This window comes from Oculina patagonica, chromosome 2, assembly GCF_052425735.1.
Source record: "Oculina patagonica isolate OP01 chromosome 2, crgOcupat, whole genome shotgun sequence".
NCBI lineage: Eukaryota > Metazoa > Cnidaria > Anthozoa > Scleractinia > Oculinidae > Oculina > Oculina patagonica.
The window spans coordinates 732,807-749,921 of record NC_135759.1 but is presented as its reverse complement, the minus strand read 5'-3'; the positions used below and the strand labels follow the sequence as shown (position 1 = coordinate 749,921).

The 17,115-nt window shown below is 39.2% G+C and overlaps 1 protein-coding gene across 1 annotated transcript; it reads right to left on the bottom strand.

The window, feature by feature from the left end:
• Positions 1 to 88: 88 nt before the first annotated feature.
• On the bottom strand, positions 89 to 16,165 carry LOC144642475 (microfibril-associated glycoprotein 4-like). Its single transcript, XM_078501439.1, has 4 exons — positions 15,511 to 16,165; positions 6,061 to 6,175; positions 5,537 to 5,969; positions 89 to 582 (listed from the first exon to the last, which is right to left on the bottom strand). Exons 1-4 carry the CDS (start codon positions 15,826 to 15,828, stop codon positions 348 to 350), a joined length of 1,101 nt encoding a protein of 366 aa, XP_078357565.1. The 5' UTR covers positions 15,829 to 16,165; the 3' UTR covers positions 89 to 347.
• Positions 16,166 to 17,115: the final 950 nt, after the last annotated feature.

Below are 17,115 nucleotides of genomic sequence, written 5' to 3'. Positions count from 1 at the left end.
ATCGTACTGAGGATATATTTTTAAAGTTAGGGCATTATTTGGCCACTTAGCAAATATTCAGCATTGTATTTTACATTTGTACATGTGATTTCAAAAGCCTGAGGATCTTGAAAAAGTAGCCATCTGCAGGAATTTTGGGAAGACTGGGCACTAGCTTCCGATACTAGGATGCCTCGGAGCATCCTAGTATCGTACCTTGCAAACGTCTCCTATTTCTTTAGGAAATAGAAGGGTTCTGCACGCAGATCACTCGACAAAGGAATGTATCATGTTTTTTAACAACTTCTACCAATTCCTCAATAAAATCCTACATGGCCTTAAAGAGCGATTTTTTTTCAGCTTCAGTATCAATTCTGCGGAGACGGCCTCAATTTCATTTCAGTACGTTTAAGTGAGTAGTAAAATCCTCGAAAGGTGTACCAGTTAACTCCGTCGGCCCGAGAGTCGTGCTGTCCACCATGATACAGTCCGTTGAGGTTTGAGGCATGACAAGTACGATACCACCAGGCACCTTTGAATTTAACAGCGCAGCTGCCACTATAGGGTTCATTGTCGTTGTCTTTAGTCGAAAACTGCATGCCACTGTAATCAAAACAAAAACAAAAAAAGTCGTAAGTAACAAAAACAACAAGAAAAACAACTGACAAGAAGAATGTCAGCAAAAGTTAAAAAATGAAAATGAACGACTTTTTCCATTTTACATACATGTTTCGACTCTGCAGCCAAAAGGTACCAAGTTAAGCAAAAAAAATCCATGTACATTAAATAGGAAAAGCTCCACCTGAGTCAACCTCACTACATTAATTCGACTCGTTCCTTGTAGGCGCCTTTACCTTATGCCGTTTTGGTCAGGTGCACGCGCACAAATGTATCGCATGTTATGTAACGTATGCTCTGTAACTCTCACACAACATAATTGAACATTTGTTAAGGCAACCGTTACACTGACGGAGTCAGATGTACCGTCTAAACATGCATGCAAAATTAAAAAAAATCGTCTTGTTTTTGACAATTTGCCAATGAAAATAGAAACGAATAATTAGCAATTATACATGGTAGTGGCATAATGACAGCAGCTTGGAGGATTTGTGTAGAAAAAAATGCTGGAGGGCAGGCTTTAACATCAAGAATGTTTATCCGTGATTTTTGAACCTTCAAATGGCCATCAAAATTTACACGAACACTTTTATTGTTAAAAATTGAACTGCAACCAGGATGAGACATATTAAAAGTGTAAAATAGCGTTCTCTGGTTAAAAAGTTAAGAAAAAATATGAGCTTTCGGCTATTTTACTATAGCCTTTGACGAATGTAAAAAAGATAAAGCGCGTGGTTGGAAATATATACAAGGGAGGGTGTGAAAATAATTAAAAACTAAAATACAATAGAAGTGTAAAAAGCTAAAAAAGGACAAAAACAGACAAATTAAGAATTACAATAAGATAGAATATTGTCTTGGTAACGGTTTGGAGTTATTGTCTGCGCCGACAGTTTTGGCAGTGTGCCAAGATTCTAGTGTTCTTCGAATACGGTAATTGCCTTTGTCTATCACGGTAGCGCCATCAAAGTCAATTGAGTGATTGTTTTGCCAAGCATGGTTAGCAACGTTCGAGCCTCTCGTATAATTTTTAAGATTTCGTTGATGTTCCTTTCTTCGGGTTTTAAAACATCTGCCCGTTTCTCCTACGTAACTCCAACAGCAGTCAGCGCACGGAATTTTGTAAACAACATTACATTGGAGATCCAGGGGCTGCCTGAATTTAGGAGAAGGGAATTCTTGTTGCAGGGTTTTAGCTGGTTTGCTTACTACACGGATGTCATTTTTACGAAGTAACCTGGTGAGAGGTTCAGTCAATCCGCGGATATAGGGAAGACATGCGAAACCCAGGGATGTGTCAGATGGATCGGCCCATTTGAAGAACATGGACACCAATTCAGGCAGCCCCTGGATCTCCAATGTAATGTTGTTTACAAAATTCCGTGCGCTGACTGCTGTTGGAGTTACGTAGGAGAAACGGGCAGATGTTTTAAAACCCGAAGAAAGGAACATCAACGAAATCTTAAAAATTATACGAGAGGCTCGAACGTTGCTAACCATGCTTGGCAAAACAATCACTCAATTGACTTTGATGGCGTTACCGTGATAGACAAAGGCAATTACCGTATTCGAAGAACACTAGAATCTTGGCACACTGCCAAAACTGTCGGCGCAGACAATAACTCCAAACCGTTACCAAGACAATATTCTATCTTATTGTAATTCTTAATTTGTCTGTTTTTGTCCTTTTTTAGCTTTTTACACTTCTATTGTATTTTAGTTTTTAATTATTTTCACACCCTCCCTTGTATATATTTCCAACCACGCGCTTTATCTTTTTTCGACGTTTTTGCTTGTTTACAAGTAAAAATGGTAGAATAGGGGTTAGTGAACAAAATTTGGAACCACATATTTGTAAACTCTCAAGGGACTTTTTTAATTTCTCAAGGGACTGTTTTAATTTCTCAAGGGATTACTTTCCGCTGTGGGTGATCACTTGCGATTTCGTGGAAAAAACGTGACTTGTCACATTAACAAACGTTATATAACAATTTTAAAAGTGACATGTCAGCTTTCTTATCTCAACGCACGTGTGTCTGAAAGGCGATCTATAAAAAGCGTCGCACAAACAATGGATTGCGTAACTAAAACACGAATAAATAATCACTAGCACTTACATCGCGTTGAGAGCAATGTTCAATGTTGCATGAATCGGCTTTACAACATGCGATCGTATCTACGCAGTTCGAGTGGAATTTCAGTCAAAGACAGCAAAATTCTTTCGTATTTCATCTTCAAATATAATTCGAAAGCATTCACTGTATATGTGGCTTTTGTTTAATCCTGGGTCTTGATATCCGACCCTCGCAGAGCCTAGACAAAACGCAGCTTGAGTGTAACGATTTGTTTACGACGCAATTATATGCGCAATGTTTTCTCCGACAGTAGTCGGAAATATCCGTATTTTTTTCGTGCTTTTTCATGGAGCAATCGTAACGATACGGCCTTGAACACATTGAACGGCGGTCTACCTATAACAATTCAAATATAGCGTCGCAAAAACAAAGCGTCGAACGCATATTTTGCTGTTTCATTTGCTAATTTCGCTGCCGTAATCGACTGCCTCGAAAGGTCCTTGCAGTTTTAAAGTATAGAATTGTCAGATCTCGCTGAAATTTGCACTGTTTATTTGTGTAATGTTAAGGAATATGTGTATAAATACCCGGCGCGAACGAGCCATTTTTGACAAAATTATATGGCTGCATTTCCTCCGCGAAGATAGGAAATTGTTAAATTAAACTACAAAGAAACTGTAATGATAAGTTCGAAGAACAATGCACAGGATAAACCTTCGACTCATACTTCATGCAAAAACGTCGATATCTCGAAGAGACTTTGATTTACATTCGTCAAAGGCTATAGTAAAATAGCCGAAAGCTCATATTTTTTCTTAACTTTTTAACCAGAGAACGCTATTTTACACTTTTATTGTGTAAAAAAATGGAATTAGAAATTGTCTTTGTTTCGCCACGCAATCTGTGGCATCGGTTTCGTATCCACAACCATTTCTTATTATTGTCAAGATCACGTGAAAATATTTTGCAAAGCATTTATTATGATGTATACATAAAATAACATATATATCATGACATTCTTATTCTTAGGTCATTTTAACAAAAAAAAAACATATTGCGGTGACAAACATTATAAAAAACAACACATGTTACATACATACATCCTAAAAGACAAAATGGTGAAAAAAAAAAAGGAAAGAAAAAAATTTCGTGGTAGGGATTGGGGATTCGAACTCACAGCCGATTTGCTGACATGCTGCTAATAAACTAAGACCGACATATAGTTAACCAAAACATATTAATCCAGCGCAAAGAGTAACTTATGAACTGTATCACAGCAGGCTCGAGTAAGTTCTGGGTTCAGGTAATTTGGATGTATTGAACTGAAGTGTGAAAAGTTTAACATGATTTGTTCTGGTAAATCTTTGTTTGCTAAAGTTTTCGATTCTTGTTTCATAATTAATTTTCCAAGTTTAGTTGCTTATAGCCACTTCGATAATAAGATATTACAGTAATTTTTTGCAGTTCGTATTAGGTTTTGCCTGTATGTCAATAAAGTTGTCAAGCACATCCCGCAGCACACTAGGAAACAAAATAAAAACGCAAGGAATCATCTGTTCAAATATATCTTATCATTAATATTAAAAATATAATATATAGATTTAGGCAAGCCTAAAAGCGGAGCTCCCCATTTATTTCATTTTCACTGGAGCTTACAATGTTTTTATTCTGGTGAATAAGCGGCCAAAGTACTAATGTTTACGGTGGTTTACAGGTGCATGACAAATTTAAATCGTTCACGTTTAAACTGAATGTCTGCGGTACGACAAAAATAATAATCTTAAAGCAGGGCAAATGTCATTAATTATGGCACGAAAAATTACTTTAGAGTACAGTGAATCATCTGCTTTCTAGCAATAGAAAATAGTTTTGCGATCCTGTTATAGTTTCGCAGCAGTATCTATTACTTGATATAGGATATATTCATCTAGCTCAAGGTGCCCGGTATGCTGCGCGGGAGGTCGTGAGTTCAAATCCCAGTGGCGTCAGGTTTTTTTTCTTTTTCTTTTTCTTTTTTTACCCCGTAACAATAAAATGGTTTGTTTATTATATCGCTCCTTAGGTATGCATTGCAGAATAAAAGCAGTTGTTTCTAAGCAGTAAAGAAATAACATATCAGAACATATAAACTGATTCAGGTAAAAAATATACTTGTGCTGTTACATCTGAAAAGCTTTTCATTTTCTTGCGATAAAGCAGCCACGCACTCGATTTTAGCCAGCGCTTTGGTGTTAGATAGATCCATCGTTGATGAAGCTTACGTGAAACCCGATTTAGCTTTCGAATGCTTCTTCATGTACGACGCTAGCTCTGCAGATAGACACGAAAGCCATCGATCGATTTTGGCTCTTAATGTTCACTTTTTTGGCGGTCGATTACCGTATTTACTCGAATAAGCGCCGCGGCGCTTATTAAATTTTTCGCCTTCCAAGTGGGGCGCTTAATCGAGGGCGGCGCTTATTCGGGGGCGGCGCTTAATCGAGTAAATACGGTACTTTCTACACGTAATTGTCAGCCACGTTTTCTTTCTTTGCTTCGTGTTTTTCTTGTTAAACCCCTTTAAATTTTAAAGGCCGCCTTTATACGGCCGCCTTGCTTCACTCCTTTTACCATCAAACTATGGCCGCCATGTTGAACGACTTCCGTACGTCGTACGCGCCCGCGAACCATGCCGCTAGCCAAGATGACCATGAAAAACCAAAAGGATGGGTCTGTAAATTTTCCACGGGTATGATTGCTCCGCGTCTTCGTTTAAAATGCAATCGTTACTTTCACGTTTGATGTAACTTTTAACGGCGTGCATAGATCAATCAACTTTTTTTTTTAAATAAAAAATATTTTACTAATTAGTTGCCATTACTTACTTGGCATACTCTTCTCCGTTGCCGGACATGTACATGCAGTCACCAGCCGTGCCACTGTATCCTCCAATTAAAAGCCGGTACTTATCTCCCTCGTCTGCCACCTTAAAAGTCGTGTACTCAGCGTATCTGATGTCGCCATCAAAGTCTTCCAGGTCAACTCTCAGCATGACGTCACTATCAGCTGTCAAACGGTGAAGATCATCGTTTCCAAGCCAGAACTCGCCGTTCAGATCTCCAAACCCGTTTTTGTAGGAATCCCATCCGAGGTAAAAGTCAACGGAGCCGTCCCAACGCTTCTGAAAAATGGTCCAACCTCCACCGTCCGTGGTCATGTCACACAACACTTGTATTGGTTTGCCGCCATCTGGATTGATGGTGTACACGCCATTGGATGTGAAACCATCTTTTAGCAAGCGGGAACAGCTCTTAGGCTCTGCAAAATGTCCATGACAACGAAATATTATGAAGTGTTCATAACTTGTTTTACCTTTGGGCAGTTTCTAAAAATGAATAGAATAACGTACTGCAGGGTTTTCCCGAGTAGCCATCCTCGCAAATGCAGGTGAAAGTTTCTGCTTGGTAGTCAGGAATACAGACTTCTTTGCCACCGCAAGGAAAGGGTCCGGTCTCACAGATACTCTGTTCAGCAATGAATAAATTAAGAAAGATTAAAAAACAAACAAATACAAAATGGCGCTTGAGTGTTTGGGGTTCATGGCTGTGCATGGTTCACTGTGTATTTTGATTTGTCTGGGGGAGGGGGGGGGGGGAGATTGGGAGAAGGTTACCACAATAGTGCGTCGTTTTCCGTCTAAAGGACTGGACACACCCGAAGTTAAGATTGCGACGTCCCAGTTCTCGCTTTCACAGGAAACAAAATAGCGTCAAGCAACTTGCAGATACAAGAAGAAGAGAAGCCGCCCAATAAGCCAGAACGCGTTCAAATGGATTGAAATTGGATCCTGAGGCAAACCAAAGCAAATACAAGACTGGGTAGGAGGTTTAGTATTTCTTTAGTAACTGATAGAAGCTTCTCGGCAGTTTTTAAGCGTCGACAATTTTTACGTCTAATACTTAAAATTGTAAAACTCAAAAAATAACGTGAAGGTGATTTTACTCAGTTTTGGATTGTCTTTGATTTATCTGTGTTAACGCGAAGAAAGTTAATTAATTTTTTGTTGTATCAGGTTTTATTCTCGAACATTCTTCCAGTTATTCAATTCAAAGGAAGTCAAAACAAATTCAATATCCCAGCGCGCATAAATAATCTGAAGGACCAAACAAATTGGTTTTGTAGCAATTTTTTGCTGCAAAATTGTCTAACAGAAAGTTAGGGGTCTGTATCACTAAAAGGAACTTCACCTTTTTATTTTGTATATTTTGCTAAACAAAATAAATTTAGTCAGTTAGTTGACGTCCGTATCCCTACGTGATATTCGATGGCAAGCTGCGAACAATTAACTCTTTTTGGCCGATTTATTTCAATCATCCAGCAAAAGTTCCATGTTGAAGAGTAAAATGTTAACATTTACCTGTAAACTTAACTTGCCTTTTAACACAAAGTATCAATTATTTGACCAAAGTTTGCTGTAGAATTTTAAATGTAAAATATTAATCTTTCAGTCCAAAATATTTATGGTACATGATGAATAAATACGATAGATTTTGGTCAACTAAAGTGACTCGACTATCAAGAAACAGCAATATTAGACTTGATAACGACTATTTTGATCTAAGTTTGAAATTTCGTTTTCAAGTTTTCATTTGATGATTGGTTCTCTTGCAATAACTAAAATATACCGTATTTATTCAGCTATAAGCCGATCTCGGCTATAAGCCGAGACCCCAAACTTCGGACTTGTAAACTTAGTTGGATCATCACGGAAAAAAAAAGCAAAACATTCGGCTATAAGCCGAGACCCCATTTTCAGTCAAATGTTCGTAACAAACACTAAATTTTTTGCAAAAACACACCGATCAAAAGTATTTTAATCACAGTGAACGGGTAAATAAAAACTATGTACTAGCAACACACTCGACAAAACGCACGCGAACCGTGCCATGAATATTAAGAAGCATCAAAAAGCATTAAAGAAAGCAAGACTGACCTCTCAGAAAACACACGTATTGCAAAACGTTAACTGATAATTAATTAGTATTCATTTTGTGTAACTAAACAACAAATCACAGTTAAGATGAATTTTAATGTGATCCAACCGAATCAATAAAAGCAAGTGCACGGCATTAAATCAACAAACTGAGTTCAGAAAACAATCATTCAAAGTCAATCGTTCGCAATCGTTCAAAGTCTATCCGTGATCATGCCTAAAGCTCGTCGTTCGTCTTACAATCTCGCCTTCAAACTGAAAATTGTCGCAGAAGCAGAAGCCGTCGAAAACAACTCCGAGATCGCTAGAGAATACGGGATCAGCGAGTCCATGGTCCGTCGCTGGAGGAAAGACCAAGCGAACCTCTTTAACGGCGAACTGAAGCTGTCAGCAAAACGCAAGACGATGGGCTGCTTTACGCCAAAGCATCCTGAACTTGATCAAAGGATGTTGGAATGGTTTACTGAGCAGAGAAGTCAAGGTGAGTGCTTTGCGTCGTTTTGTGTTTTTGAAAACATGTTCGAAACGAACGAAATCTTCGAATCATATGACTTTATATGTCTTGTATCATATGACAAGTTTGTTTACGTAGCCGTGGGAACGGATGATTCTCATTGGTCAGTTTGACAAAGGCATCAAAACATTGCTCGTTTCTTGTATCTTTGCATCTTTTAATAAACTTTTTTCCTTCGTTACAGGAATTGCTGTTAGTGGATTAATGCTGCGGTTAAAGGCGAAAGAATTCTGTGATGATCCCGAGTTCAAAGCGTCCCTCGGTTGGTACCAGCGGTGGAAACAGCGGCATTCCATCAGCCTTCGCACGAAAACCACCGTCGCGCAGCGTCTGCCCAGTGATCTTAGCCTGAGTATCAGGCTTTTCTAAGGGGTAGGGGGGAAAGGAAGGAGCGCGGACGGAAAGAAAAGCCTGACACAGACGCTTTAATTCCAGTCTTCCACCCCTCACGGCGTGATAAGCGTCAACCAATCAAATTCATTTCCGGTTGTCACTTGCGAAGCCGGACCAAGATATAACTGATAAGACACAATACATCTTGCAACAATATTTATAATGCCGATCCCGGCATCAATAAAATGCAAGTAATCAACGTTTTCACGGAACATATATCTTGTCTTTACACGGCGAAAATTTCGAGAGTTTAAAGCATATCTTACAAATAGAATTGAGCAAAAACAAACTAGCAAAACATGTGGCAAAGAAGTGTGAAACAAACAGGAAACCACGCAGCGCAGACTATTATGCAATGACCTCTAGACATTTCCTTGGCCACAATCTTACGGCTCTATTTAATACATAATGCCTCTAAATAAAACAGTTCCCCTCAAGTGAGAAGCAAATTACGTCAAAAAACCGAATTTAACACAGAACGGCAAGGGTACAAATGTCACAAACGTAGGCCCGTCACCTTTATTTTGCTAAAACTCCGAGGACGTCGACTTTCCGTTTCACAAGCAGCTTTCGAGGCATAATTTCTGTCCTCTATTACGTCTAATTCCAGGAAAAACTGTAGAGCGCCTTCACGAGCCGTTTTGAAGTCGTCGCCTTCCATAAATACACTGAAATAACGCTGAATAACGTCGAGCGAAGTTTTCGTTCACTGTTCGTTCGCATGGACATCAGTTCATAGAAGACGTCGTTATGAAATTTTTATTTCCGGCCGGTGGTGTGACGTCAGGGCCCATTGTGAATTACCCAATCAGCGCCACATCCAGAATCTGGATGTTCGACATGACCCAATCAAAGCGTTTGTGTCAGGCCTTCCTCTCCTCTTTCCTTCCCTACCCTCCCCCCCTCCCCTTAGGAAGGCCTGATACTCAGGTTAAGTGATCTCGAAGAGCAAACTGTCAAATTCCATCGGTTCGTCATCGCAGCCCGTCAGCGCTACGGATATCCCTTGTCCAGGATCTACAATATGGATGAGACTCCGATGAGGTTCGAACTTCCATCCAGCCGTACCCTTGAATTCAGCGGCAGCAGAACTGTTCCTGTCAAATCCTGTGGTGCTGAGAAAAGGAGCTTCACAGTGACTCTCGCCGTTGCCGCCGATGGAAAGAAACTAAAACCGGCAGTTACCTTCAAAGGCGTGCGTACTCCAAGAGACCTCGTTGTTCCAGACTCCCTACGAGTGTCATTCCACAAAAAAGGATGGATGGATGAACCTGGTAAGCGTTTGTTATTTCATAATTTGACAGTTTATAGGCGAAACACCGATGATCGATTATGCTATTTCCGCTATTTCGCTCGCATCATTTTGCCCAGAAAAACCTTCGAGTATCGTCTTTAGAATGGAAAATGGGAAATCGTTTTGTTTTCATAGCTTAGCAACAACAAACAAACAATCAGAACATATCGAAAGAAATTACTGACCATTGTTTACGAGTTGAATTCGCACGTGTTTCAATTTTTTTTCGAGTGCTAATCGATTCTTATCTTTCCTTTGATCGTAGGTGTAAAAGAATGGATTCGCACATGTTTACCGAGAAGTTCTGCGGACGAGCGATCGCTGTTGGTTTGGGATTCTTTCCGTGCCCACCTGACAGACTCAGTGAAAGCCGATTTGCAGCGACGAAGGGTCGACGTTGCAGTTATTCCGGGCGGCCTGACTCCAGTGCTTCAACCCCTCGACAAATGCCTAAACAAACCGTTCAAGGACAATGTCAGAAAGCAGTACCTGTCGTGGATGATAACGGGCCCCTTCGAGTTCACTCCTGCTGGCAAGAAGAAAGCTCCATCACGGAATCTGGTGCTTCGTTGGGTTAAGCAGGCATGGTGCGACCTTCCGGACGAGATGGTGAGGCGATCATTTAAAGTTTGCGGGATCTCCAACGCGCTCGACGGCACGGAAGATGACGCCATCTACGAAGAAGAAACAGCAGAATTCACCGACGAAGAAGACGAAGAGATGGACGATGAATTCGACACCGATAGTGAAGACGACGACGAGCAGTAAGCTGAGCAACAACATCAACAAACAAAACGGCTCCTTTAGGAGCCACCATAAAATAAAAAAGTTTATGACCAACGATTAATAGTTTGTGTTTATTCTGGTTTATTTCTTTAATCTCGCTCGGCTTATACGTGAATACATGCCCATTTTTCTTTGTTCTAATAAGTGGAAAAAGTTTTGTTTCGGGAAAAATCTCGGCTATAAGCCGAACCCCCTTCTTGAGCTCAGAATTCACCAAATTTAGCCTGAACTTGTGTAAAAATCGCTCGGCTTATAGCTGAATGGGTAATGATAGTTTAATCCTGGCTAAAGTTTGAAATTACCTGTATTCCTCGGTAGATAAGTTCACTATCTTCAGTGAAGTTTTTTAAGCCAACAAATCGATCAGAATCGCTTAGTTGACACTTAAGAAAGGGTCCATCTGAAATCCATGCAATATTAAAATTTGAGTCTACATCGACCCTCTCAGATTTCCTTTATATTTTGCATGGGGCTACATATTGAGATGACAATGCTGTAGGTAGAATATTATCGCAAAATTCTTTAACGTGTGGAAGATATCGTGGTCAACGTGCCCATGGTCGGTTTTGAGCCAAAAAATACCCAAATTTTGACCCATCTTTCGACCAAAATATCTCTGCAAGAATTGAAGCTTTCCATATCAAAACACCACTGTAATTAGTATCACCTAGTACAATTTAAATGATATCATCAAGATTTTTCATCGCTCTCTGGTTTGGTAGTAAACCTATTTTAAAAATAAGGTCTTTCGGGCAATGTGTGACACTAGAGATTTTAGGGTAAAATTACGTTTGAATATCGCCGATGCGGCGTTATTCTGATGATTCCATTAGCCATTATTTTGTAAAACATTTACCAAATAATAAATTAAAGTCAAAAAAAGTATGTTAAGTTCAATCGGCACGTATGATTTTAGCGTACAAAAATGTGCTACATGTGAGCAAAACAAAAACAAAGTTCTGAAAGTTTTAGAACGAGTTTCATAACATGATGGACAGGTCGGCTGAGGACGTGAGAAATACCGCTTACATAAATCCAATAAACCTTTTAGCATCTAAAGTGGTTCGTGATGTTAATTATCCGGCTATTTAGTGCCCATAAATACAGACTTACGGCGTGAGAAAAGGTAAACAAGCCACTTGACATATCATCGATCGAATTCAAGCGTATCTTCACGTGCAGATTGGAAAGAGAAAACGTCGCTCACTTCTGTCTACCCGGTAGTTATAATGTTCACAAACAATTCTGCAAGGATTTAGTTTCCACTTGTCTCGTAAGCGATGGCCTCAGTACTTCACATTTTCATAAGCCTGGTAAGTTACTTTTCACCCGGGCGCCATGTTGTTTTGGACTAGTACCCAGTCTCTCAAGACTTGCCTCAGTGCTCGATCGAAACGCTGGAATGGACCATTGGGCGCTTTCCATTCGTCCAAAAATTCCGGAAATTTCGGAACAAGGACGAATGGTACAGAAATTTCCTGGGAAAGTTTCCAGAAAATCCGGAAAGTGTTGACTTTCCGAAATGCGAACCATTCAACCGAAAACCCCGGAAATTCCAGAAGCAAAATCAAATGGAACTGAAAGTTCCCGGAAATTGTTTTCGAAAATTTGGGTCTACCTTTCGAGGTTGTCCTCTTTTCTGGAAATTTTTGAAAAAGCTACTAATTTACACTCAGCCTGAGTTCCTTCGGCAGAAAATTTAGCGATTCGTGCAGCTGAATGCAGCTACGTGTGTTAAGGAAGCATTCTTGAAACTCGGTTGTTTTTCGTTGTTGTTTTGCAGGCGGCAGCAAAGAAATGTACAAATATTTATAACGCGCGTGCAGGCTACGGCATTGTTTTGCTCATTAAAGTTTTTGGGTTGGCGACGTTTTCGTTGCTTGTAGTGTGCCTTTTGAAAGGTCCCTGTATTTGTAGCCACGATGTCATTCATGGCGTTTATTTTCAGTGCTAGGAATGCTTTTTATTTGCAAAAATATCGAGTTATATGTCCAGGAAACCGGCAACAGTGCATTATTTTAATGCACCGTAGAAATTTCCATATTAGACGCACTGCCTGACCATATGCAAATTTTGTTTTGCCTTCCGTGCAGTCAACCGGAAAAGTTGCAAAATGCTGTTCCATTTGCCACTGGAATTTTCCGGAAACTCAAACCAGAATTTTTGGTCGAATGGAAAGCGCCCATTGTTTTACTCGAAGCGTAGTATATATGGGTTATTGACCAAGCGTGAGGTCAAGATGGCAGGATATTGGCCAAGTTCTTTTTTTGCGTGTTTATGGACCTCGACTTCGTCTCGGTCCATAAACACGCAAAAAAAGAACGAGGCCAATATCCTGCCATCTTGACCGAACAAGCTTGGTCAATAAAGGATTTATTATTTGACTTTTTTCGAGTACTGAAAAGGAAGCCAGTTGCATGCACAATCAATGGCGCACGCTAAAATCATTTCATTGGTTTAAAAGTTTAACGGGTGACTGTCAAATTCTTGAATGAATCGAGTTGAAGTAAAACGACGCGACAACAGCAAAATTCAACTCTTTTTAACCGTCAAAAGGATATTGAAATGGCTAAAATTGCGAATCAACGTTGAGTTTGAAACCTTAAAACAAGAATATCCATTCCATCTGGCCGCCAGCTTTTGATTATTGGACGTTTGCAGAGTATTTGCTCGCTTCTGGCACTTTTGTGGTGCAAACCTGCCCTAACACGAGCTGAATATTGAAATTGTGATTGTTGAAAGCGTTTGGGACTTACCACTTCACGGGAAAAGCTTGAACTTTCCTACATCGTTGATATAAATGTTCGACCCGACCTTATTCGACGTGAGCGTTAGAGCCTTCGGTGAAAAGATGTTTTAAAATCTTTCGGTGCCTGGTTCGCCGTGCCGTCCGCTCTCTCCATTTTGAAGATTTTACACAAACGACTAGTTTGCCGAAGTCTTTATTCTTCAGGTATGTCACTGACATCTCTCCCTTTTCCGCCGAAAAAAACCGATAACATGTCTTCAAGTCGCTTTGCGTTTTAATTTTTGTATTAGGTATTAAAGGCTAATTTTTCGATTTCAGATTTTCAAAATTAAAAAAGGTGGAAAATTAAAGCCATGGCGATTTGTGGCGTATTGGATCATTTATAGATGACTCAATACATATCCCATGGCCCCTGAATGTCAGGTCCTTCTTGAAAGCACATAAACGAAGCCATGACGATCGCAATATGATCTGAGTCAGAGTGAAATTTGAGACATGAAATTTGAGATAAAATTCTCAAGTGGGTCTGTCACGCAATCAACTATTGTCGGTGTTCTTCGAAGAACGACAGCACCAAAAACCACTTGTGCCGCAGATTCTCACTGGATGGAAACGATGACTGCATAATTTCTTTGCAGTGGAAACATGTTTTTTATATGTGAACAAAACACGCGACCGAATTCTAAAACAAGTCGGTTTTCATGATCGGTGGATATTATATTTGATGCCTCGCCGCCAACTTGTTTTGATAACATCTGTTCTTAAATTACTATGGTGCTGGCAAATACGACAAAATGCAGCTTACTCACCAAGAGGGCGATGCCAAAAACCCTTGAAGGAAATGACTTTTATGCAATGATGCTTGCTTGTGGGGATATCTTTCACATTGGTGCGGTACGACCAGCAGGTCGGTATGACCTTTGTGTTCGTTTAATTTGTTTAATTTGCTTATTACCAGCCAACGACTTCCAGTAGTTAAAACTACTAACGATTTAAAAGTATTTTTATGCAAAAAGCTTCATAACGATGTTGTACTTCTTATAGCAACATTCTATTTAGTTTATATTTTACAAACTCTGAACTTATCACGATTTCTGTGTTGAGCTCATTTGCATATTGTCACGAAGTTAACACCATTTATTGATGCGAACCTGTAATTCCTCTTAAACTTAACAGAGATTTTATTTGATAAATAGAGACACCATTTCCTTGGCAATCTATTGATACTTTCAAATTCGATTGAAGAAACGCCGCATGTCTACAAACAACGACTTTTGAAACCCCACTTTTTTGATACGAATTGAATAAGGAGATTTGGAACTTTGCTTTCAGCCAAACGCAGCAAATGACACAAGTTTACTGAACGTTTTTCTATTGTTCGGGACTTGATTTGTCTTATGTAAAAGTTTCGTATCATTTCTTTTTATATTTAGCATGTAGCAGGGGATCAAACATGGTGAATATTTTTAGGTCAAATTTAAGTACTTTCCACTGTCTGACAGTTTGATTGACATTTCTCCAAAACAATAAACAATTGAACCAAAATATTGCACATGGTTAATGTCTTAGTGAAGTTACACAAGTGTGCCAAATTTGAGGGAAATCGGTGAGATGCGCTGTAGACTCGCCTGCATGGATCTCGTGCGGACTCACTCTTAAATCTCTTCTTGTCTTCTGTGGGTCCAAAGTTGTACGACAAACAACGACTTTCCTTGACGCATGCAAATTGACAAGAAATCTCTGAGTCCATTTCGGTTTCGTTTATCACACTGCCATTAAGTTTTTGTCCAATTATGGCTCTTGCAAAATTGATTGCTTTAAAGCTTGGTTTAGTAAAACGATTTGATCCGCTTACTGCACTGACAAAGAATGCAAAATACAGAAGATGCATCTTATTCTTCTATGGAGACGAACGAAAAGAGAATTGTCCCACTTTCCAAAGCTAGGCAGATGTTAGGCAAAGTTTGTTAAATATTAATTGATTTTCATTGCTAATTATTCCACCCCGTGACCACCGACTTGCATGTGAGCAGAAGTTCCGTTAAATAACAAGGTTTCATTTGATGATTGGTTCTCTTGCAATAACTAAAATATAATGATAGTTTAATCCTGGCTAAAGTTTGAAATTACCTGTATTCCTCGGTAGATAAGTTCACTATCTTCAGTGAAGTTTTTCAAGCCAACAAATCGATCAGAATCGCTTAGTTGACACTTAAATCTCTTCTTGTCTTCTGTGAGTCCAAAGTTGTACGACAAACAGCGACTTTCCTTGACGCATGCAAATTGACAAGAAATCTCTGAGTCCATTTCGGTTTCGTTTATCACACTGCCATTAAGTTTTTGTCCAATTATGGCTCTTGCAAAATTGATTGCTTTAAAGCTTGGTTTAGTAAAACGATTTGATCCGCTTACTGCACTGACAAAGAATGCAAAATACAGAAGATGCATCTTATTCTTCTATGGAGACGAACGAAAAGAGAATTGTCCCACTTTCCAAAGCTAGGCAGATGTTAGGCAAAGTTTGTTAAATATTAATTGATTTTCATTGCTAATTATTCCACCCCGTGACCACCGACTTGCATGTGAGCAGAAGTTCCGTTAAATAACAAGGTTTCATTTGATGATTGGTTCTCTTGCAATAACTAAAATATAATGATAGTTTAATCCTGGCTAAAGTTTGAAATTACCTGTATTCCTCGGTAGATAAGTTCACTATCTTCAGTGAAGTTTTTCAAGCCAACAAATCGATCAGAATCGCTTAGTTGACACTTAAATCTCTTCTTGTCTTCTGTGGGTCCAAAGTTGTACGACAAACAGCGACTTTCCTTGACGCATGCAAATTGACAAGAAATCTCTGAGTCCATTTCGGTTTCGTTTATCACACTGCCATTAAGTTTTTGTCTAATTATGGCTCTTGCAAAATTGATTGCTTTAAAGCTTGGTTTAGTAAAACGATTTGATCCGCTTACTGCACTGACAAAGAATGCAAAATACAGAAGATGCATCTTATTCTTCTATGGAGACGAACGAAAAGAGAATTGTCCCACTTTCCAAAGCTAGGCAGATGTTAGGCAAAGTTTGTTAAATATTAATTGATTTTCATTGCTAATTATTCCACCCCGTGACCACCGACTTGCATGTGAGCAGAAGTTCCGTTAAATAACAAGGTTTCATTTGATGATTGGTTCTCTTGCAATAACTAAAATATAATGATAGTTTAATCCTGGCTAAAGTTTGAAATTACCTGTATTCCTCGGTAGATAAGTTCACTATCTTCAGTGAAGTTTTTCAAGCCAACAAATCGATCAGAATCGCTTAGTTGACACTTAAATCTCTTCTTGTCTTCTGTGAGTCCAAAGTTGTACGACAAACAGCGACTTTCCTTGACGCATGCAAATTGACAAGAAATCTCTGAGTCCATTTCGGTTTCGTTTATCACACTGCCATTAAGTTTTTGTCCAATTATGGCTCTTGCAAAATTGATTGCTTTAAAGCTTGGTTTAGTAAAACGATTTGATCCGCTTACTGCACTGACAAAGAATGCAAAATACAGAAGATGCATCTTATTCTTCTATGGAGACGAACGAAAAGAGAATTGTCCCACTTTCCAAAGCTAGGCAGATGTTAGGCAAAGTTTGTTAAATATTAATTGATTTTCATTGCTAATTATTCCACCCCGTGACCACCGACTTGCATGTGAGCAGAAGTTCCGTTAAATAACAAGGTTTCATTTGA